The sequence below is a fragment of the Hemiscyllium ocellatum genome, chromosome 9, assembly GCF_020745735.1.
Source record: "Hemiscyllium ocellatum isolate sHemOce1 chromosome 9, sHemOce1.pat.X.cur, whole genome shotgun sequence".
In the NCBI taxonomy this organism is placed as follows: domain Eukaryota; kingdom Metazoa; phylum Chordata; class Chondrichthyes; order Orectolobiformes; family Hemiscylliidae; genus Hemiscyllium; species Hemiscyllium ocellatum.
In genome coordinates, this window is record NC_083409.1 from 42367444 (window position 1) to 42393196 (window position 25753).

Below are 25753 nucleotides of genomic sequence, written 5' to 3' on the forward strand. Positions count from 1 at the left end.
CACATATATCAAAGGCTCTGGATTTATTGCACACATTTTCATTCACAGTTGAACAGTTTCCCTCAAGCACACATTCAAGTCAGAGAGATTTGTGACTAAAACATCAAGTCATTCAGCTGACAATAAGCTAAGTATTGATTCAGCAGTAGCAGTCTAGACCTCGACCTACATCCAAATCATGAAACTGTCCTCAAGTCAGAAGTCTTTTTTTTAGATTAGATCACTTACAGTGTGGAAACAGGCCCTTCGGCTCCAAAAGTCCACATCGACCCTCTGAAGATCAACCCACCCAGACCCAGTCCCCTACATTTACCCATTCACCTAACACTACAGGCAATTTAGCATGACTAACTCAGCTAACCTGCACATTTTTGGACTGTGAGAGGAAACCAGAGCAGCCAGAGGAAACCCACGCAGACATGGGGAGAACGTGCAAACTCCACACAGACAGTCTGTCTGAGGCGGGAATTGAACCCAGGTCTCTGGTGCTGTGAGGCAGCAGTACTAACCACTGTGCCACCGTGCCGCCCATTAAGTCTGGCATGAGTAAAACCGAGATATCAGAGGAGTGAGTTTATTTTGCACCGTGTGAAGAGGCAGTGAAGCCAATTGATGACATCAAAGCGTAATATACATTTATGCTTTCTGGTCAATGGAAAAGTAATTGTTCTCCTTTAATGCAGGTGCTGAAGGATGAGAGATATGAACAGGGCTCATTAACCAGGAAAACAGTCTGCTTTGTACAGAATACCTACAACTGTGCTCCTACCCTATAATCATCTGCATTTTGCCTGCTCGACACATTAACAAGCGACAGGTAGTTGTTTACTGGCAGAGTTGGATCCAGGCAGGCTGGACCCTTTACTGAATGTTAATCCAATCCCTGTTCACTGACATCAGAATGGTTCACTGCAGCAGGATGATGGAGCTGCTGCAAGAGGTCAGGCAGCGCCATCACCTGCTACAGCCAGGAGCACAAACAAAGTGGCCAAACCTGAAAAAAAAAGTCTTCAGAAACACAGAAAAGTTGCTGTTGCAAATCTGTGCTTAACAAGTTGCATTCTTAAACTCTACCGTGAACCCATAACAATTATACAATAATGCTGAAATCTGCTGCCAAATACATTGTATTGAAAACTTGTTTTCAAGGTAATTAAAAAGAATGCATTTTACCATCGGCATGGATGCACTAACATGTAAATTAGATGTGTCTTGTTTTAAAAAATAGGGTGACAGGAAAGGGTTGAGAGGGTGTTGCTGGAAAAGCACAGCAGGTCGGGCAGCATCCGAAGAGCAGGATAATCGATGTTTCAGGCCGGAGCCCTTCATCAGGAATCCAGATGAAGGGCTCTGGCCCAAAACATCAATTTTCCTGCTCCTCAGATGCTGCCTGACCTGCTAAGTTCTTCCAGCAACACACTCTCAATTCTGATGTCCAGCATCTGCAGACCTTACTGTCTCCTGACAGGAAAGGGTGCAGATTCAACTCCCAGGTGGGATGTTGCTAGCTTTCTTAAACTGCCTGCTTGAATTGAGCATCATCAGGGAGCGGGCAGGGTGTTCGGGGGTCTGTGAAGTTGCCTGGAGGTTGCTAGGCCAAAGATCAGGTGGGCTGAAAGGGCTGGGAAATTTGGAAGAGCGAGTTAGGTTGGTTTTGTGGATGAGATAAGGAAGTGTAGGATGCTGACATAGCGGCAATCATGCTGAGCCCATCACAGATAGGTGTCACATGTAAGTGGCAAGATCTCCACTAGTTTCTTAGTAGGAGGCAATTACAGTGGGGTCTCCTGAGTGACAGCACATATACAGTATTTCAGACTTCTTCCAGAGTCACCTGGAGATTTCACAATCTCAAGAAAACTGTGATTTGCTAAAGATGAGCTGTCGGGAAAGAAAAGCAAATGAATGAAAATGTGCAGCTTGGTTTCTTCCAGGCAGGGGAAGTAAAAACTCCCTCATCTGTTTTTATTTACAGAAGTTTGACATTGGACCAAATTTGGACTTCAAGTTTAAATAAATTCCAAGTCAAATTGAACAGAGTAAGAGAACTCTCCTCATTCACAAACTGCCTCCTTTATGTGTTGATCTGAACTCTCAAGTGGAACAACAGCGAATGGGAGGGACAACCATTGATCTTTCCACCTGGTAGAAATGCCTGGGTCTCTTCAAGATCTTATAGGTGATTTGGCCACCTACAATAGGCAGCTGGTCTGTTCATCGAAAAAGGAATATTCGACTTCCCAGAGGTCACCTTCTGGTATTTTTCCAAGTTGAAGTGGTTTGGCAGTGGTTTTGCTGTTTAGAGTCATCGGCACCCAGATCCGACTTTGGTATTCCACTTGTCTCAAGTGTGGGCCGGTTGGGTACAATCTGTACCTTTCGTATTAAGAACTAAAGGTGTTACTCTTTGATACATTGCTCCAGTTTCCGGGACATGAAGCCTACCACACTTGGCAACACACCAGCACTGAAATTCATATACCATAGTATTCATTTGTTTGATAGGCAGATGTCTTCTTGGCTTGACAGCAGCATCCTGTTCACAGTGAACACCATTTGCGCTGCATAGTTGCATCATGAAACAGCTAGCTTCACTTGTTTCTCAATTCTTTGAGTTCCATTATTCTTCCAGGCTAACCTGATTTAGGATTGTCACTTGAGTTTGCATTGTGGTGCACCTACTTAAAGGTACACATGTTAGCACACAAATATCAGGTCTTTGAATTCAGAAAGAATATATAAGTACACTGTACTTGTTCAAACACAACAGAATACATGGCAGCATTACTGATTCAACTGTGGCCAGTATCAAACTGTCTGGCTTAAAATTTAAATGAAGCCCATGGATAACTTTCAATCATCAATAATGGGTACATTCTCAATGGAAACACGCCTATTAATCAAAGTCCAATTGCCTATCAATCAACATTCTCCTCTCGTGTCATATAAATATGTTGGTCTTCCCCTTGCATTGTGTGATTTATCCTCATGAGTGCAAGTTAAAAACTTTTTTAGTAGTGAATTCGAGGAACTAGGGAACTATATTTAATTTTATCTGCACATGGGTCTTTCAGCATTTAGCCAATTCGCAGAAGTTCAACATCAGATGAACAGGTGACAGCCAATAAAGAGCTAGTGGTGTGAAACAAAGAGGGGGCAAGGGGGCAATGTAAACGTGGGGATGAGCATAAAAATGGGGGTCTGGAGGCAACTGATGATAATGGAGCAGAATTTGGTGTACTGTAAGATATAGGCAGAGGTTTGGATGAACTGAAGTTTATGAAGAGGATGGAAGCACTGATGGAACAGCAACATTTGACCTGAATGAGGATTTCAGAGTTGGTGGGTCAAGCATGATAGAAACAGGCTTTGTTAAGGAGATGGAAGTAGAGGACTGCCCTTACAATGGAGAATATATGGAATAGAAAGCTCAGCTCATGCTCATATAGGTTACAAACATAGCAAACCTCTGTTGATTGTCATACAATTCCAATAGGATGGAAGCAGTGTACATATGGAAACTGGTCAAGGGATAATAATATCATGGACTAGCATGTAGACGAAGAAAAGGCAAATACTAAAGTGAGATTCTAGGGGTGCTCTGAAGTAAAAACAGAAGAAACGCCATTGCTCCAATTCCCTATTCCATTTGGAGAACTCAAAAGGAAACTAAGTGAGAGCACACCCACTGATGTACATATAAAAGAAAAATAGCTGCAGGAGAATGATGTGGTCAAAGTGGAAATGAAACACCACAATCACAGTGATGTGTGACTTTGGTTTGCATTGTTTTAATGCTTTGGCAGGGTAGGAAACTGGATCAAAGAGCTTCCAGTATAGATTTTCAAGGAAGGTAGTCAAGAATTAAATAATACAGAGGAAGCTGAACAACCTTGGAGAGGTGAACGATGTCAGATATATTGTGGTTGATAATAAAAACCCAGGGACTAATGATGGGCTTTTTGAAAATGCAGGTAATGATGGCTGTTTTGAAAGCAAAACAAAAGGATCGCACCTGATGTGAGGAAACTTTATGGCAAGTAACATCAAGGAAGTTCAACTGTGAGTACTGGAAATAGGATCAAGTGATCAAGAGGTGGATCTCATTGAGAAGTTGACCTTTGAGAGGGCACAAGGGTAAGTTGCAAGAAGGTGAGGGTTGATGGCTGGTGAGCACAGGGTAAAATCGGTTGAGGTTTTCGCTTAGTGGTTAAGAGGAGACATCACAGGCACCTGAAAGCTCGTCTCAAGTAATGAAGAAATTCAAAAATTTATTTCCCCTTTCAGAGGTAGAAGAGGTCAGGGACAGGGTTTAAGAGAAATCAGCAGTGGAGGAAGAAGATAAATTATCATTCGTCTGCTCTCCTGCTTAGATGGGGGTGAATGGGGTGGTCATTTTGTAAGATAGAGATGATTCTGGATCCTGTAGTCAATGTACAGTTCTTTTCAGCTAAAATGTTTCTTTGACTGTTTTATTGACACATCCTGTATTTGGTACTGATGGGAGCAATTCAGAGCAATCAACACCACTAAAAGTCAGAAAAAAAATTCTTCCATTTTGACCTGCCTAAATTCAATATTCTAAATTCATTGGTACTATATTAACTATCTACAGAAGATCTCTCCCCTAATGTTACACAACTACAAAAGACATCTAAAAAAAATTGAAGCCTTCCGCATTAGAAAAAATATTTTATATTATACTTTTGTTATTTTTGATAGTACATATTCGGTTGATGATGGTTTCCTTTGACATTTTAGTGCAAACTGTAGAATATAATTTATTTACTAGGATACAAAAAAAAACCATCTTAAATATGTACTTTTTAAAAAAGAAAATAGCATTTCTAGGCTCCTTTTCCTATAAGGTCTCATTCTAATCAGCTTGATCGGGTATAGACAGGCTGAGTGGTGTCATTGCATTTGGCTGGGGACTGGCTTAGTTGTCAATAGCGTGGTGCTAGAAAAGCACAGCCCATCAGGCAGCATCCGAGGAGCAGGAGAATTGATGTTTCAGGTATAAGCCCTTCATCAGGAATGAGGCTTGGGGGCAGGGGGGCTGAGAGATAAATGGGAGGGGTGTGGGGTTTGGGGAAAAGGTAGCTGAGAAAGCAATAAGTAAATGAAGTTGAGGGAGAAAGTGATAGGTCAGAGAGGGAGTTTAGGCCGATAAATGGGAAAGGTGATGGGCAGGTCAGGAGGGTGGTGCCGAGTTGGAGGCTTGGGACTGGGATAATGTGGGGGGAGGGAAAAGGAGGAAATTGTTATAATCCACATTTATTTCAGGTGGTTGCAATGTCTCTTTCCGTGAATCAAATCATCTCACTCAATATTAATTCTCTCAGTGATTGAAATTCTGTGATGGTGGTTCTGGATGGTAGCTGGGGTGCTGACATTGGGCATAGCTACATGAAGACCAGGGCATCTAATGGACAGCTCTGAGACCAAGTACTCCAACTGTGGCCATATAGTTGAGCCAGGGTCACCAGTCAGACTGTAGCTAGCGGAAAGACTGAACTAAAACAGTGACACCACAATAGCATTTAACCACATAAGCAATGAATGACTGTGCTTTAAAAATTAAGGGACTAGGGGGAGGGGCGATGGAGGTGGGATAGGTGGAAGGAGGTCAAGGTGAGGGTGATAGGCCGGAGTGGGGTGGGGGCGGAGAGGTCAGGAAGAGGATTGCAGGTTAGGAGGGCGGTGCTGAGTTGAGGGAACCGACTGAGACAAGGTGGGGGGAGGGGAAATGAGGAAGCTGGAGAAATCTGAATTCATACCCCCTGGGAACCCTCCAACCACAAGGTATGAATTCAGATTTCTCCAGCTTCCTCATTTCCCCTCCCTCCACCTTGTCTCAGTCGGTTCCCTCAACTCAGCACCGCCCTCCTAACCTGCAATCCTCTTCCTGACCTCTCCGCCCCCACCCCACTCCGGCCTATCACCCTCACCTTGACCTCCTTCCACCTATCCCACCTCCATCGCCCCTCCCCCTAGTCCCTCCTCCCTACCTTTTATCTTAGCCGGCTTGGCTCTCTCTCTCTTATTCCTGATGAAGGGCTTATGCTCGAAACGTCGAATTCTCTATTCCTGAGATGCTGCCTAACCTGCTGTGCTTTGACCAGCAACACATTTGCAGCTGTGATCTCCAGCATCTGCAGACCTCATTTTTTACTTTAAAAATTAATGTTACATTGAGAAGAAAGGCAGGAAGAGCATCTTTGCCATTTCTTGTTGCACCACGCTGACTCTATGACATGAACTCCATCCATCCAGGGGACGTCTAATTTGAATTCTGGGCTCTTTTGTCTGCTCTGTATTGCCCATTTACTGTGAAACATATGTTTCCAATAACTGCTACTTAATCTGGAAGGGACATGGAAATGCAAGGGGTGGATGGATGTTTGTGGGACGGCTTAGCCTCAGTGGCATTGCAAGGAGAGGGGTGAGGTTGATGTTAGTGAGAGTGCAGGAAGAAAAGGCGCTAGCAAACAATGCAACAAATAAATCTCTGGCGCAATGGTTCTTTCAGGAAGAGTCAGTTCCCAAGAACTGATCATTTTGCCAGTGCTCAAAACCATGAGTGCAGTGGACTGAGAGACAATTGATTAATGGATGAACAAAATTTCCAGATGAGAAACTCAGCTAAAGCAGTTTCAATGTTGTCAAGCACACATTGACTGAACAAGGTTCAATATTCTCAGGGAAAGATCTGTTAAGGCAATGAATTAATGGATTGATCCAATAAAACCCATTTGGAGTTTCCATTTTGTTTAAAGCTGACTGCATACATTTCAGCCAAGCCACAAGCTCAGAATTGTAGCCAACGGCCAATATTACTTGACAAAATCCATCAAGAGAACAACACAATTTACTCTTACTCTGCCTGCTGCTATTTTATTAACAAGGAACTGAAAGTTCAGGCACGATTTGCAGAATCCCAGGTGGAGATTATAACCAAGGGAGAAGTCTGCAGGATAGAATGGCAAATCCCAGCATTAAAAAAGGAACAGTGTTTATAAAGAATGAAGCTCTCCGAGGAAGTAATTACTTGAGGTTGGTCAAATGGTAGCACAACGCTCTCAATGGAGAAAGCAGCTGTGCTCACGAAGGTCATGGCAATGATGACTTTCAAAGCCAGCTCACTCAGCCCACTAGGTAGGGAGAAAACTTCTCAAGCCAGTGAATTGTTCAATTGAAACTTGATAAATCAATAATGCCACATTGCAGAGGGATTACAGCCCCATGAGTTTCCACAGTCATGTAAATCAACAACTGGGGGGTGGGGTGGGGGGGAAGGGGGGAGGGGGAGAGAAAAAGGCAAAAAAAAGACATTGTTGAATTCTAAGAGATCTTGGCTAGATTTGATTGAATTCATATTAAGGTAAGAGTGCTCAAGTTATCTGACGACTCATTAAATTTGCAAAAGCTTCACATGCATTGTGAAGCATAAGGCTTCCTAGGTATAAATGAACAAAATCCAAAAATCTTCAACGCCATCCAGTCGCCACTGGTTACAAAATTTGAGTGCAATTGCTAACTCCAAATCTTGTTGCCACATGAGTTGGCCACTGCCTGAAATTGTGATTTCTTACATTAATGCACAGCCTACAAATACTGGTACGAGCTGTGCTTGAAGGGAATACTGATCAGAAAACCATTGCCATTTCTATTGTCTGTGCTTCAATCCCTGGTGAGAGTACTAGATGGAGAAATTTACACAATGTGAACTTCATATTGCTGGATATAAGATTATCCTGTTCTTTTCAACAGAAAGTTTTAATTTTTGATTACTTAGTCATAACATTCCATATTTTAGTGAAATATTGAAACTAAAACAAACTGTAGTTTATACTTAATCTTTAATCTGATTCCTTAAATTAAATGTGCACTTTTTTTTGCATATGATTGACATTTTACTGTTTTGCTTCATGTCGTATTTTCAAAAATTTAACTATGAATTTGGCTAAGCACAATTACATTTTTAAAAAATTTCTTTACACTGCTCAAAATATAGTATTAAGTTCGCAATATTCTTTGTGCTGTCATGATTTGAGACACTTAGGAAGGAGAGAATAATAACAACGAACTATAGACCAGTTAACCATCATGAGGCAGCAGGAAAATGTATTCTCGGTTATTAGGGATTTGATATAGTCACTCTGATATAAAAAAAACCAGAACACAATTGAGCAATTTTAAATGGATTTGTAAAAGGAAAACTTTGTTGACAAATCTGTGACATTTGTTTTCAGAATGCAACTAGTAGAGTGGTTAAGGGGAAAACAGCATGTATTGCATTTAGATTTTCAAAAATTCTGTGATAAGTTGTTGAACAACCTGTGATTACAGAATTTGAGTTCTGAAATTGGGAGTGATATTAGCATGAAATGAGGATAAGTCATTGACAGGACCATAAGTCCACAAGACCATAAGTTACAGGAATAGAATTAGGCTATTCAGTCCATTGAGTCTGCGCTATCTGATTTTGCCCCTACAGCCCTCTGTAGCAATGGGTTCCACATATTAATCACACTCTGGCTAAAGAAATTCCTCCCCATCTCAGTTCTGTTGGTTGTCCCTTTACTCTGAGGTAGTGCCCTCAAGTTCTAGTCTCTACCACTAGTAGAAACATTTTCTCCATATCCACTCTACCCAGGCCTCTTAGTATTCTGTAAATTTCAATCAAATCCCTCTCCACCTCCACATCTTTCTAAACTCCATCCAGTACAGACAGAGCATCTTCAATCGCTCTTCATATGACAAGCCCTTCAATCCCCATGATCATTCATGTAAACATCCTCTGAACCCCTCCAATAGTAGCACATCCTTTCTTAGATACAGGGCACAAAATTCCTCACAACGTTCCAAATAGGAGTCTGACCAGAACTTTACACAGCATCAGCAGTTCATCTATGCTCTTGTATTCTAGCCCTCTTGAAATGAATGCTTGCATTTGTCTTCCTAACTCCCAACCAAATCTACATGCTAACCATAAGAGAATCCTGAACTAGCACTCCCAAGTCCCTTTATGCTTCAGATTTTCAATGCTTTTCCCTGTTTAGAAAATAGTCGATGCCTCTATTCTTCCTACAAAACTGCATAATCTCACGCTTCTTGACAAAGTATTCCCTCTTCCACTTCTTACCCTACTCTCCTGGCCTGTCCAAGTCCTTCTACAGCCTTCCCACTTCCTCAACACTATCTGTTCTTCCACCTATCTTTGTGTTACCTGCAAACTTAGCAACAATGCCCTCAGTTCCTTTGTCCAGATTGCTAATGTATAATTCTTCTGCACACTCTGCTCCCTGCACAACTCTACTAGTCACCAGGTGTCATCCTGAAAGAGACCCCTTTATCCCCATTCTCGGTCTTCTGCCAGTCAGCCAATCCTCTATCCATGCCAATATCTTGCCACGAACACAATGGGCTCTTATCTTCTTTAGCAGCTTTTTGTGTGGCACCTTGTCAAAGGCCTTCTAGAAATCCAAATATAGTTTGTCGACTGGTTCTCGCTTGTCTAACCTGCTCATTACAGCCTCACAGAATTCTAACAGATTTGTCAGGCATGATCTTAGCTAACAGACTGAATATTAGCATGAGAGGATTGTCCAATGCATCATCTTAATCCTATCCCCTAGTCCTAATATTCAAGCTAGTGAACTTGGGTTGCACTCCCTTTCAAAGAAGTATTTCCTTTCTGAGGTAAGGAAACCAAAATTGTAATAAATGTTCCAGGTATGGTCTCACGAAGGCCCATACACAACTACAGTGAGACTTCTCAATTGGCAAGGGAATGGTGGCTTAGTCAAAATGCAATTGCACTGGCAATCAAGTGACTTGGACTAATACTCTGGACACAAGGCAGATGGTGGAATTTAAATATGGAACTATTGAGAAGTGTTGGTCTACATTCCCTGGAATTCAGTAGAATGAGAAATCATTTCATGGCAACATTTAAAATTCTGAACGGAGTTAATTGGCTAGGTGCAGAGAGAACATTTCCCTGGCTATAGAAAGTAGAATTTGGTGTCACAGCTTCGGAATTAGGTGTCAACCATTCGGGACTAATATAAGAAAAAACTCTCGAAGGTTGGAATTCTCTAATTTAGAAAGCTGTAGACATTCAATTGTTGCGTATGCTTAAGAAAAATGATATTAGATTTTTGGATATAAATGATCCAAGGGATAATATTGCAAGGTAAATTTGAGGAAGGAAATCAGACATTATCATATTGAATGGAACAGCAACTAAAGGGACCAAACGGCCTACCTATGTTCCTGTTTCTCATGTCTTTATGTTCTTACGGACATGGCATGGTAAACTGTAATGTTTGTTTGTCGTGCTGTATGCTCCTACAATAAGAATCATGTAAATTTATGACTTGTGAATACATTTCTACTTCAAAGTCATTCTTTCTATTTTGAATATCATTTAATATTCAGGCTTATGCTGACAATACGCAAAAGATATCTCAATTGATCAGTTATTCTCAGTACAAATGGCTCCCTGTAAGACACACACACACTACTGTTTGAATGTGTAAAGCTAAGGTTAGGAGATATGTTTATTACTTTTTCCTTGGAAAGCACTTGCAAGTAGCTCTTTACTACTTTTTCTCTTAAAAGGCAGAAAATTGAAGTCCCTGTCTGAATTCATCATGGTTTGGCTGTGTTTCCATGATGGTAGACCATTATTTACTTTTCTAACTTTGATATGACTCATTGTATCCATGAGACTTGGAAAATGGATTTTGTGATGTAAAACACATTGGAACGACCTAATAACATAACTGCAATCATTAGTTTTGAGTTGTGCTTGGCTACACTCTCAGCTGCAGTGTTAGGGAGTAAGTTAAAAGAAATTCAATATCATCCTACAAAATGTATTTTCCAGCAGTTTGGGAGGCAGAAATCACACAATGTCCACTGTAGAGTAACAGTCATATTAGATTTTCTTATCCAGCAGATGCACAAGATTTACACTGTCCACACATTGAAGGGCAACTTCTGTTCACCAGATTAGATCGACATGGATTTCTATGAGGGTAAGGAAATTGGCTAATTACAATCCATATCAATGACTTAAATAAAGGCATGAACTTAATTGAATGTCAAGGCAGGCTAATTGACCAATTCCTGTCCTACTTCTTTTAATAATGTTATAGATCAGGTCTTTAACCTCATTGAAGATATTTCACAACAAGTTGAGGCTTCGATCTTGTCTTTCAATGTGGGTCACAATCTCTGGTCCATTCACCACCTTCCTCCTGTTATCACAGATCCATTTCATGATTTGATGCTGGTCCACCTACAGAATCCTTGGGTAGTTTTCAAAAGGCAACACACTATTCAACTAATCATTTTGCATTCCAGGTATCGGGAAAACAAATTTACACGGGTGCAATTACATCAGTCATTCATTCAGGTCACTAAACAGGGGCAGTCAACAGTAAAATGAGCTCCTGAGAGTAGCAGTCAGAAAAAATAGGGTTACAAATCATAACAAAAAAAAAACTGGAGCTTATTAAATATATTTTTTCTAGGACAATAGCATCAAAACTAAGCAGGAAGTAATACTCTGAGCAAGTCCTCATATTTAAAAGACAACATTTTAAAAGGAAAACAAGTTGTTTTCCCCCCATCTCATGATCAATTGGCTTTACGTACAGGATTACAAGAACATGAGTAGGCCACTTGCCTCATGAACTTGTTCTACCATTTTATTACCATACCAGCTCATGCTCAGTTAATCCCAATTCTTTCCCAATTAATAACATTCTTAAGCTCAACTGATTGTGCATCAATGACCGTCTGGAACAGTTGGCTGAATTATCGGGCCATGCCAAGGCTGCCATTGGAAATGGGCAGGGCCTGAAAACGGCAGTAATCTGCACGCCAGTTCTCACTTACCATGCCTGGCACTGACTTTGATCACCAGAGTCAGGACAGCAGGGGCAAGATGGAAATGCTACCTGATCCCCCATAAAGCGAACTGTAGAGCTCACGAAGAGCTCACCAACATGGGATGTGGAGGATACTGGAAGATTCACAGGGAGTATAGAGGTTTATGGGAAGACCAGATGAAAGGAGACAGGCACAGAATGGGATTAATCATGGCTTCTCCGGAAAATAACATTCAAACCACAAACATTTAAATAGTATGCAAGACAACTGGAAGATTGGGACATAGGTGTCTGTGGGCCTGTGGTGGGTAGCCAGACCTTGCGAGATGTCAAGGGAGGCCATCTGTCTCATGGCACCTCTGGGGCAGAAGAACAGGGGTAAGACTGCCAAGGCCAACTGAACAACTAAGTACAAGGAAGGCAGCAGCTGACAATAGCAGCACAATTCTCAGATTTCATATCCAATGCTGTTCAGGGCAGCACCCTCTGTATGGGGTAGGATGGATCCCGTGACATCAGAAGGGCAGGACAGAAGAGCAGGAAGGACCACAGAGACGATACACTCCACAAAGAATCTACTGGGGTTTAAAGATTTATGAGAGACTGTGATTCTCAGTTTAATTGTCATCTACACCTGTACCCTCACCACCAAAGACCTTTCACTTCACAGCACTGCCTGTAGCTATAAAATTCACTGTGGACTTGAATGTTTTCACATCTAACTCCGTCCAAGGATTAGTGCGAACCTTAATGGGATCTAGCAAACAAGTGCACGCACTGCGTTTCCCATGATCCTGAATGCCCTACTTACCGGAGCTGCATGAGTCTTTAAGTTTACGGGAGATGAGGCCTCAGGAATTACTGAAGGCAATGGGTTTCTCAGTCTTGCTGGATTTCCTGAGGTGGATGGCATTGTTAATTGTAACCGCATGGCCATGAGGAACTCTGTGACCATCCAGTCAGATTCACTAATAGAAAGGCCTTCCATACTCAAAAGTTCAGTAAGTCTGCAATCACAACTGTTTCCTCACAGTTTGGCAGTTGCCACGATGCCTTCATCCTTCCGCCAATGATTTATTCTGCCCCATACACATTAGCTTCCCAACTTGGCCACTCCCAAGCAGCCCTCTCCTTGGAGGAGGTGGAGGCAGCTTGTTCACTTGCCTCTGATTGCTGGGCTTGCCTCCACCACTTACCACTGCAGCAAAGAGCTGCCACTTTCAGAGCAGACAAGGAGTCCAAGAACAGAGATGGTGCCACACAAGGGATGGATCATTTATTGACCCTTTATTGTACAACCAATCCTTGGCAAATGCTCAAGACACATTTAAGTGGGTAAACGGCATCCATTCCAAACACATCTCTGCCATAAATACCACTGCCTGGTCCAAGCTGCACCATGTGGTGTGAGTCCTGTTAATGAACAGTTGCAAAACTGGACAACAAGTGTTTCTACACAAGCTGTATGGACATCTCCGTCCTCAACCTGCACTGTCCCAGGGAATTTCAACAAAGGAGAGGATGACTTCTGCTCCTGCTTTCAATAAAGTCTCAATACATAATGTCACAATCTGTTTGGGAAAATTCCCTGATACTTGAGCTCTATGTTTCCGCGATCAACTCTAAAGTTAAAGATTCAATCAAAGTACTTAAAGTAGCCAATATACCTGTCTGATGGATTTGGGGAGCAGAAAAGACTCATTTAAACTTAAGAAAAAGTATTTATTATGAAGTAAATTCAAACCACAGACAACAAAGAATTATCAACATTTAACTCTACTAGTTAAAAATTTGATCCCCTTTAAAAATATCTACACACGCAGACAAAGACTAAAATTAGTAGTATATAGTGCAAAATAACTGGGGAAACACAGTACAATAGCACCAGTCCACAGGCTTCAATGAAATGTTCCTTTTTCTTTCCAAGACCTTCTGTTCTTTAAACTCCTTCTTTCCTTCCATGTTTTTTTCAGTTCTTTGCTGAAGTCACAGAGGCTTTAGACATTAATTGTTCACTTTCTCAGTCGCTGGCTACAGGCAACAGGTTACTACAAATATTGGGACAAAAATAACAGACTGTCTTAAGGCTTGAATTACTTAGCTGCAGAGATACAGACAGACCCTGCTTCTCCCAGTCTGGTAACATTTTTTTTCCCTTTATTGTTCACATCCACAAGCTGTTCAGCTGCCCAGAAGCCAATCAGAGAGTTGTCATCAGGCTGGAGCACAACTGGTTGCAGTTGCACAAATCAATCAGCTACCAGTTACTGACCAAAACTCACTCTGCACGGACACTGCAGTACTATGCTGTCTCATCCCAGTTATCCCACTGCCTGCATATCGACAGTGTAAACACACTCACAATGAGTTCCACTGACTCGTTTTCAAATGTGCAACAATTGCTTTTGCAGTCCTTGATTTTAAAACACTACTGTTCCATTTTAGCCCATAAACTAAAGGAAAATAACATGATGCAGTCTTTACAGTATTTCTTCATCTACATCCCAGTGCTTTTCTACTGAAGTCGTATCCTCAATCTTGCATCCAAAATATACTCTCATATTTTGGGACATTCAACCAGGTCTGCCATTATTATGCTCATTCTGAATTCTTCTGTAATTTTCCCGTTCTCTTCTTTCTCATTAATGACTCATTCTCTGCAGAGTTGGATAGACTCATTTATGTTACGTTGCGCAGTTTAACCTCAGCCAAATCCTAAGGGAGGTAGGATTGTTATTGTCAATTTGTGAACGTTTCTTTCATCCAAACACTCAGCTTTTCACTTTAAACAAACTAGTTATCCATGCCACGAAGCTTCCGACAGTTCATTCAGCAATCTGTGTGGAGCCTTAACCATTTCAGTATCCATTGGTCCCTTTCCAATTATGTCACAAATCATTATTAGCTTAGTTAAACATTAACCTGTAGAAAAGTATGCCCACTTTTCCTAATCAGCACATACTTTTACAAGTGCACAGGTACTTGGAACAGATATTACATTTTTCCATTTCCACAATTCTGACATTTAGCAGCATAAGTTTTTTGCTTCTCTCTTCCTCTTTTGCAAATAAATAATCTTGTTTACCTTGTCTCTCCCCATCCCTGCCCTCCACCCACAATTTCTCCTTTCCAAGTGATTTCTTCATTCAATTATATTATGGTAACTATGCTCAAAATATCCACTTATTGACATTTAGATTAGATTCCCTACAGTGTGGAAACAGACCCTTCGACCCAATAAGTCCACACCCACCCTCTGAAGAGTAACCCACCCAAGCACATTTCCCTCTGACTAAAGCACCTAATACCAAGGGCAATTTAGATAGGCCAATTCACCTGACCTGCACATCTTTGGACTATGGGAGGAAACCGGAGCACCTGGAGGAAACCCATGCAGGCTCAGGGAGAATGTGCAAACTCCACACAGACAGTCACCCGAGGCTGGAATCGAACCAGGGTCCCTGGTGCTGTGAGGCAACAGCGCTAACCACTGAGCCACCGTGCTGCCCCTAACTATTCATAGTTTGTCAATTATTAAATCATTAACTTAGCAAAAATGTTTATATCTGTTTTTCTGTTAGATTGCTTTTACAAATCATTTATCTACGGGGTTTATCGTTTGGTAAATCGATTTGCAAAGTTACCGATAGCTGCCATTTATTCTCTCCCCCTTTGTGCTTTGCTACAGTTGAGAAACAAGCTAAGGCAATATTAATTCTTTGCTGCAACAAAAGATGGTCTGATTATATAAATACATCAAACATACCCCCCCAAAAATGGAAAAAGGTTCGGGAGCATGACATTTTATGTGACACAAAACAGGATTAACAAAGTTTGAGATGTTGATGTTTGGAATATCAGAGTCAGCAAATTAAGACTCAAGAATCACTTTTCGTTTGAGGAACAAGTATCAGAGATATGGACAGCCACAGTATGATTCAGGTACAGAGCAAGTGTTCATAGAAAATCCATAGAAAATCTCACAACCTTGGTCACCTCCATCAATACCACTCCAAAATCAACCACTGGGAGGTGCACAGGAGCAGCTCACAGTAACTCCAAATTAGTAGAATTACAAAGATTATAAACATGAGATTCTGAGTAGGCAGAAGAGATACCTTAGCAGGTGAGAACCGATGACATTCAAGTAGTGAAATGAAGTGCAGATATATAGACCTATTTAGACATTTGTGAGTTGTGCGTGTTTTATAATAAATGTGTGCTTTCCAGTAAAAGGTATATATTTTTGCTAAGTGGTTTAAGCATGTCTAAATGGAAGGGATGATTAATCACGCTAACACTACTAAACCTAAGCATGTACAGTTTTCTATTGGACATGGTTTCTTAAAGTATGTCCTTCCATTCCATATATTGTGAGAAAGTGAGGACTGCAGATGCCGGAGACCAGAGCCGAAAACGTGCTGCTGGAAAAGCGCAGCAGGCCAGGCAGCATCCAAGGAGCAGGAGAATCGACGCCCCGGGCATGAGCCCTGAAGAGGGTCCTGAGGAAGGGCTCATGCCTGAGGCATCGATTCTCCTGCTCCTTGGATGCTGCCTGGCCTGCTGCGCTTTTCCAGCAGCACGTTTTCGGCATATATTGTGAAAGTCTGGTTTCCTAATTCCAATGTGTTAGACTGTAACTTTTAGTTTAGGAATCAGTTGTTCTATTCAATACAGATAAGTCACAAATCTGATCAAGAAAGTAGCAATAACCCTGATGGAAATGCAAATCAAATCAGCTCAAGTTAATTAGACAACAAGTTACTTGTGCTTATTAAATAAGGTCAGAGTTAACAGTCAGTAACTTAAACAAGTATAGCATTTATAATGTGGATCAGGAAATTGTTAATGTCTTACTCTCACATTCCTGAACAACAGTTTAATGAATTCAATGGGTAATGGACTGTTTTGGATTTTATTTGCATCTCCAAAAAAAACTTTATTGGCAAATTTTAATCATGCAGAAATAAGCATTTTCACAGAACAATACGACATAACAACACTTACCAGGTAAAAATGAGGCACAGTAAAGTGGATATAAGTATAAGAACCTGATTAAACATAGCAGATTGGGTTCGCTGGATAGCTCTGTGAAGATCATTCTAAATGAATAGAAAAAAGTTAAAATTAAGGGCAAACCCTCCTGTTTATTTTTAATGCCACATTCTATTCTTTCAGACAGAAGTTACATATGTTTATTAAAATGCAAAGGCTTGATCGCCGAAGAGAAAGATGCAAATAAAACCAATGATGATGTTTGCACTTAACAATCAACTTTTACATTCCAACAATGTGTTAAAATGACCTGATTGTAAACAAATTATGAAATTATATAACTTTTCCATTAATTACAGCCACTGGATTATCAGTTTCTAAATTCTAGCTATTCAGTGAAATGCTGAACAGAGGTCCTGTACACCTGTACCACAGGATGAAAAGATCCCATGATACTATTCAAAGATGTACAGGGGAAATTGGGAAACGTTTCAAGGTTCTCATACTCACAATCATATTCTCCAGGGCATGCTTGGCTAACCAGCAGTTCAGAAATACTGGGATGAATAGATTCCTCAATGGAGACCAAAATATCTGGAATCAAAGCAGCTTGATTGAACATACAATTTCAGAGAACTTCAGAATACATTGCAAAATTTACAAACTACAGAGTAGAATGGACAATGTCACACTGATTATAAAATATCTAAGAATGACCGAAGGATGGGGAAGACACTCAAGATGAGAATTTTGTCACTCCCAAAGGTAAGGTTCAGCTGCATGTGATTGGACTGGAGCATGTGAGGTGTTGAGTCTACCCTCCCCCAGCTTGTCTCCAATCCAGTCTGGGCTGAGAAATCTTGCAGGTGGCCTTCCCACACAGAGGTTAATGGTTGCCCTTAAGTGGCAACCACTGCTAACCAGTGAAGGGAGTCTGGAGGCCACTCAGTAAACCCTGCTGGATTTAGTCGACAAAGCATAGTCCTTCATTTACAGTCACTCTGTACCGAACTGACTATGGGTTTTTCATACATCCACCTCAAATTACAAACCATATTGGATGGCTGTTGGTTTTGTTGCTCCTTGAATCATTGCAAGTTTCCTGTTGTCGTCCTGTACCCACGTCTCTAGCCCTTGGCCCAAATGTGCAACAACAGGCACAGAGATGCCCATCATAGTGTGATGGGCTTCTTCCCACATACATATTAATAGTCCTGACGGCATAAATGTGAAATCAAATTCCCTGGTGTGGTAGAAACCAACCTACTGTGACCTTGGTCAGTCTAACCTTAGACACCAACAAATACTGATTGAGTCACTATGAGTGTATTGGGTGTCGTCGGCAGTTTATCCTGCACATATTGTAGGGTTGAGTCAGAACTTCAGGACCTGTAGTGTCATCCTTGTTAACCTTTTCCCATCTAGTAATGAGACCAGTGGTTGTAGTCTGTTGCCAAGATCAAGACCAAGACCAAGAATATATTCCAAAAATCTCCCACAAGCCCTTGTAATCAGGAAAGCTGTCATCTCTATGGTGGCACACCTTGGTTATGTCTGACAATGTGCATGATGCACAGTACATTGCTTTTCAAAACTCATCCAAGACCACTACTCCATCATTAGGTCAGAAGTGGGGATGTTCGCTGATGATTGAATAATATTCCCTGTCACCAACGACTTTTCCGATACTGAGGCAGTCCATATCCAAATGCAACAAGATCTGGATAATATCCAAGCTTGGGTTGACAAGTGACTAGTAACATACATACCATACAAATGCCAGACAATGACCATCTCCAATAAGGAGCAATCTAACCACCACCCATTGACATACAATGGTGTTACCATCACTGAATCCCTCACAATCAACACCCTAAGGTTTATTATTGACCAGAAACTTGACTGGACGCACCACACAAAAACAATGGCTACAAGAACAGGAATACTGCATTGATTAACTGACCTCCAGACTCCCAAAAGCTGGTCCATCATCTACAAGGCACAAGTCAAGAACGTGATGGAATTCTACCCACTTGCCTGGATGGGAGCAGCCCCAACAACTCTCGAAACTTGACACCATCCAGGACAAAGCAGCCCGCTTTATTTGGCAACACATCCACAAGCATCCATTCCCTCCACCACCAATGCTCAGAAGCAGCCATGTGTACTATCTACAAGATGCACTGCAAAAATTCACCAAACCTGAGACCTCACCTTCCAAACCCACGACCACTTCCATCGAGAAGGACAAGGGCAGCAAATACATGGGAATAGCACCACCTGTAAGTCCCTCTCCAAACCACTCACCACAATGATTTGAAAATATATTAGCATTCTTCCACTGTCACTGAGTCAAATTCCTGGAATAACCTCTCTATCAGAATTGTGAATCAATCTACAGCACTTGACCTGCACGATTTAAGAAGGCAGCTCATCACCACCTTTTCAAGGGCAAATACGGAGGGCAGTAAATGCTGGCCAGTCAGTGATGCCCATTCCCACGAATGAATAACAAAAAAGTCTGTAGCTGAAAGATCAGCAACTATGGTGTTGGAAAGAATGGATTTCAGAGAAGAAAGTAAAAGTAAAACGAATAAGACTAAAGGCTATTAAGCCCCGTATACATGATAGGGTGCATCCTCGGGTATTAAAGTATGCAGCTGTAGAAAGATTGGACGCATAGTTAGCATTTTGTCAAGAATCCTTACTTTCTGGAAAAGTTCCAAGGATTTTCAAACCCTCATTTGAAAAAAGGAGAAAGACATCAAAACAAGTAACTATAGGACAGTTAGCTGAACGTCTACAATCAGAAAAATGTTGAAGTCTATTGTAAGGTAGTAAGAACAGAGCATTTAGAAATGCACAGCATGATCAAGCAGAGTTCAAACGGGTTTATGAAGGGGAAATCTTGCCTGGCAAATTTATTAGAGTTATTTGAGGTGGTACTATGCAGGACAGATAAAAGGGAAACCAGGAGATGCAATATATTTGGATTTTCAAAAGAGTCAATGGGCTGAATCTTATTTTTTATAAACTTAGTTTAATAGGAGTCAGTTAGCTCCATTGGCTAATTGGCTAGCTTGCAACTTGGGCTGATATAACATAGAACACAGTATATTACAGCGCAGTACAGGCCCTTTGACCCTCAAAGTTGTGTCGACCTGAAGAACCAGTCTGAAGCCCATCTAAATGATGCCCAAAGTGTGGGTTCAATTCCTGCATATAATGTCTATTAGCTGTGTAAGCTGCTTGACTAATTTCACCATTGCCCATGTCACTCAGAGCCTGATAAAGATTTCTTTCCTTGCCCCTCCAGCTTCAAAAACCAATCCATTGCCCTTATTTAGACCAAAGAATAGTCTCCATGCTACTTAAAAGGGCATACTTGTGAAATTTCCAGTGAGCGTCTGTTTCTTCATGAAATGCAGGATAAATTCGGGACTGGATATAACTCATCCAATTTCAGTTTTCCGCCTGCAGAGGGAAATTCCAACCCATTGTCCTTTTTTTTAAAACCTAGAAACTGTCATGTACCTTCTTAGCTGATTAAAACCAAAATAGACAGAGAGCAGAAAGTGGCAGGACTATTTTGTTGTCAGGTTTAAGCAGTTTGATGCTACCTTGTTTTAATTAGATTCATTGATGGTAGCACACATCTGGAAATGAATTTGAACTCTGCTGAGCGAACATAAGAGTACATTAATTCATTATGGTAAATAAAATGAGCCATCACCTTAATTTACAATGTATCAGAAGTGCACAAGCTGTCTTCCCACACATTCACAAGTATTTGAAGTCTATCCTTCACTTGAAATGAACAATCTTTATTTCTGAATTACAGCTGGAACATTTTGCAGTTTGAGCAAAATTACGACAGAAAATTGAACAGTCAGTCAGATGCGACCTTCAAACAACTATTAGGTGTGAACAGCATGGGTTTACCCTTCCTCTGCTTTTTATAAAAATGAAGAAAAAAGCAATTTGGTTAAAATAGATACTTTTGCCATTTTTTTGGAATGCAGCCCTGGTGAAAAGATAAACTTTAAACATGCTGTTCACGTTGGAAAAATATTAACTTTATAATCTCTGCCAGCCAGACCCCCACTGAATATTTGATAGCACAGACAGACTCACTGTGATGATAAAGGGCACGGTGTTGATCATCTCCAGGATGAAGGATATTCGTAGAATTTGTTCCCAAATGTTCCCCTGTGAGAAAGAATAACCGCAAGTAAAAGGTCAGAGACTTCAATGACTTCAGTATTACACAAATCAGAAAAATGGCACAATATAGAAAAATTAACATATAAAAAAAGTATCCTATTATTCAATTTTTTAATTCAATCAGTGCTGTGTGCAATCCACAGATGCCTATTAAAAGTAAAACTGAGTGCAGCAAGCTGTGTTTGCCTCCATATCTAATGTATTTAGCACTCCATAATTAAAGAATAATAGACTTAAAAGCCATTTGGCCCAACAGTGCGAGGGATATCCAACTAATCTTACTGCCCTATTCTGTCCCTACAAATACTGAAAATTCTTTTATCCTTCAAGCATTTATCCAACTTCTTTCTGAAAATTGTCAATGAATCTGCTTCGATAATCTTTTCCAAGCAGTGAAATGAAGATCATTATGACTCACCATGTAAAACATTAATATTATTTTTGCTTCTGGTTCAATTACCAATAAGTTAAACTTTTGTACTCTTGTTACTGGCTCTTCTGACACTAGAAACAGTTTCCCTTTACTTCATCGATCAAAACCAATCATAATCTTGTACATCTCTTGCTGTTCTAAGAAGTACAATCCCAGCTTCTCCAGTTTCTCTGCATATCTGCACTCCCACATCTTGGCATTAATCAATTAAATGTCATCTACACTCTCTCAATGGCCATTGTATATTTCTGAAAAATCACACCAAACTTGAAATGTTAACTCAGTCTTACTCTCTCTCGATGGTGCTGCTACACGTCCAGCATTCTCTGTGCTTGTTACCACTACATATTTGTTCTTTGGGTATGGGATCTCATCCTACTACGTAGTGTAGGATTAGAGTGACCATGGGACAAGAACCTTAAGGGTGGGAGTCTCCCTTCTGTAAGAGAAATTAGTGAATCTGTTTGGTTTTTGAAACAATTCAGTAGCTTTCATCATAATTTCACCATAGACCACCTGGTGTTCAAATTTAAGTTCCCAAAACATGGAATCTAAACTCCCAATTGCTGAATTGTTTATCAGGTCCTATAGTTTTTATGTATTTCTGCAAGTATGATGGACTGTCACTTTATAGTCTTATCATGTGACATAATGATGACATCAGCCACCATTTTGGGCAGATTAAACAACTCTCTCTAACCTCACTGTCTGTATGTGAACACCTCCATAATAAAACATATCCTTATTGGAACTTAAACACAAGGCTACCTTGCTCTATCAGATTCTTTAGGACATGTGCACCAATTTTGTATGATCTTGTGAAGGCAATTTGGCACGTGCTGGAGAACTAAGTGTCATCTTATTTCAGGTGGCTCTGCCACATACAGCTCCACTCAGGCGTTCGATTGGCTAGCAGTGGGCCTTCCCTGGGAGAGCTGCAACCATTCAAAGGCCAATAATTCTATTGAGTGGCAGCGCCACTGGGAGGGTGGTGACTGCTGCAGGCATAACACCCACACAAAGTCTAGTATCATCACTGGACTCTCGGCTTGCAGTGAGAGAAGGGAGTGGGGCTGGGTGCAGGGGAAGGAGCTCAGCAGAAAGAATATGGTCCTGGTGTTCAGTGGCCATCCACTTCTCAAAATCAAGTCCTTCGATCAGCTTCCCACCCAAAACCCTGGGAGCCTATCTGCACCCCTGCATGGGTACATTCACCATGTTCTCCACATGGAGAGCTGCCCTCTCTCTGGTAGATTAATATGAAGCTTGGCAGAGTAAGGCCCTTAAAGTGGGCAATATTTGACAGTGGAGAAGAAAGGACACACAAGGGTCGTCATGGCCTGGACTTAATTAGGGTGAAAGTGGGAAGGTGGTGCAGTCACCATCCCCCTACCAACTGAAAAGCCCCCCTTACCAAAATCACCACAGCTGAGGTCATGAAGTCCCACTCAAAATGTGCAACACACTCCTAATTACTTATATTTCAACTGAAAGTCATTGGCTTCCCCATCATGCAACAGGGAACTGCAAGCAGTGATCGATGATTCAAATGCCTCATTAGATCGGGCACTGCTAGGGAAGCTTCTTGCCTTCCATGAAACCATTGCTCTATTTGAGACATTCTTTGGAGCTTTATGGAGCACCTGCATCTTTTTCAACATTAGAAGTGGTCAATAAATGCAAGATGCTGGGATTGTTAGCTATTCTTGGGCAACATAATTTCTGTAAGGTTTTCATCTGGCCGGACACAAGAATTTATTGATTTAATTTAAACATTCCTGAAAACAACATTAAAGCTAGCTGCTCCATTTGTCACAAAACTCCAATCCTTTTGCCCTCGTGATTTTGCCATCCTCATTTTGCTAAAGGGCCTCAGTAACTTTAGCCCTAAATTAAGAAGCAGCCCAACTAAATTGCATTTATGCAAGTGTCCTGATAGGTTACAAACACTAAGCATCATGGCTGTGTGGGCCTGAAGCCTAAATTGTGTTTCTTGATAAGTTAAATGGGCTACCATTCTTTCATTAGGACCACGGCAAAACATAATCCATTCCCTTTCTCTTGGCCGGCTTCCATGTTCATTCATCCTGTGGTGCTCAACAGTGCCAACATTATATGAAGGATCAATAATGTCACAGAGCTTCAGATCACAATTACCACATGGTATCAAATGCCAAGGGGACAGCAGAGATACATCCTCGTCCAGGCATCTACCAGTGCTACAGAGCAAAACAAAACACTGGCATCTTCACAAGATAATTCTTAATGCTTGAACTAATTGTTGGAGTTCTTCAAGGTTACTCAGTTAGATTGACTAACAGAATAGCGTGAGAAAACAAAAGGCAGCTGAAGAAGACAAAGTTAGGCAAGAGGCAGCAGGGTTGCCTGTTGAATGGGCCTCTGATACTCTTGCAGTCAATAGTTCAGACTGAATGAGTCGGACATTGGAAAGTAGCCTTTCCGCCCACCTTAACATTGACTCAGGCTGCTATTCTGAAAAAGAAACTTTTATCCCAACTCTCTGCTTTCTGTCAGACAGCCAACCCCCTATCCATGCCAGTAACTCACCTTGAACACCATGGGCCCTCACCTTATTCAGTAGTCTCCCATGAGGCACATTATCAAAGGCCTTTTGGAAGTCTAGATAGATAACATCTACCAGGTTTCTTTGGTCTAACATCCTTGTTACCTCTTCAAAAAGTTCTAACAGATTTGTCAGGCATGACCTCCTCTTATTAAATCCATGCTGGCTTTTTCAAATCTGACCCTGCACTTCCAAGAATTTAAAAATCTCATCCTTAACGATGGATTCTAGAATTTTGCCTAGAACCGAGGTTAGGCTAATCAGCCTATAATTTTCCATCTTTTGTCTTGATCCTTTCTTGAACAAGGGGGTTACAACAGTGATTTTCCAATCATTTGGCACCTTCCCTGACTCCAGTGACTTGTGAAAGTTCACAGTCAGTGCCTCCAACACTTCCTCAGCCACCTCCCTCAGAATTCTAGGATTTAACCCATCAGGGCCAGGAGAGTTTTCAATTTTTAGACCTTTTAGCTTTTCTAGCACTTCCTCTTTAGTAATGGTTACCATACTCAACTCTGCCCCCGATTATCCTTAATTGTTTGGATATTACTCATCTGAAAATGTGTTGCTGGTCAAAGCACAGCAGGCCAGGCAGCATCCCAGATGAGATGCTGCCTGGCCTGCTGTGCTTTGACCAGCAACACATTTTCAGCTGTGATCTCCAACATCTGCAGACCTCATTTTTTACTCTTGGATATTACTCATGTCTTCCACTATGAAGACTGACACAAAGTACTTATTAAGTTCTTCAACTATTTTCTTATCTCCCAGCACCAGCCTTCCAGCATCAATTTGGAACAGCCCAATTTCTACTTTTGCCTCATATTTGTTTCTTATGTATTGAAAGACATTTTTATCATTTCTAATATTATTGGCTAGCTTACCTTCATATTTGATCCTTTCCTTCCTTATTTCTCTTTTTGTTATCCTCTGTTTGTTTTTGTAGTCTTCCCAATCTTCTGATTTCCCAGTGCTCTTGGCTGCTTTATACACTCTTACTTTTTCTTTTATACATTTCCTGACTTCCTTTGTCAGCCATGGATATCTAACCCTGATTGTGGTACGGCTGCAGCCCATGGTGAGTTGGGCTGGTAACAAGGTGTTCGACAAGCAACAAAGAGTGCCAATTGAGAACTTGCTGCTCCCTCATGAGAATCTCATCATACCTCTTGAGTAAAGTGAAGATGTTGCAACAAAATGATCTCGACATCAAGCCAATCACCTTGCGCGATTCCACAATACATCTCACCGTGGCTCACACTGCTCAGTTGCTCATAAGAATTTGCCCATTGTCTTTTAGATGAGGAGACAGGATTTATATATTTACTGCTACAACTAGAGATAACAACATCATCTATACTGACCACTACCACTGACTGGCTACTTGGTACTGCTTCAGTATGGGCACAAACTGGTAGTAGACAGCAGAACTTTGTGGTGAATGGAAGAGTTGAACTGCTGCACTGTGACAATTTCAATCCAATTGCCCCACCTATATAAGCTAAAGGACACAGTCAGTTGTTCGCATGAACTCCAGATCAATCCAACTAATCCTCAGAAAAGCAAAGGCTGGATTCAGAACCATTGCTGCAGAGATCTCTGAAATAAGTG

General features: G+C 41.2%; 1 protein-coding gene across 4 annotated transcripts in view; it reads right to left on the minus strand.

Moving 5' to 3' along the window:
- Positions 1-25753, minus strand: part of kcnt2 (potassium channel, subfamily T, member 2) — a 686368-nt gene that overhangs the window by 370875 nt on the left and 289740 nt on the right. For all 4 annotated transcript variants that reach the window (XM_060829715.1, XM_060829714.1, XM_060829713.1 and 1 more), the window contains 3 exons: positions 21036-21110; positions 17412-17495; positions 16914-17008 (listed from right to left, as the gene is read on the minus strand). In XM_060829715.1, coding sequence (XP_060685698.1) covers positions 16914-17008; positions 17412-17495; positions 21036-21110 — 254 coding nt within the window. The remainder of the gene's footprint in view (positions 1-16913; positions 17009-17411; positions 17496-21035; positions 21111-25753) is intronic.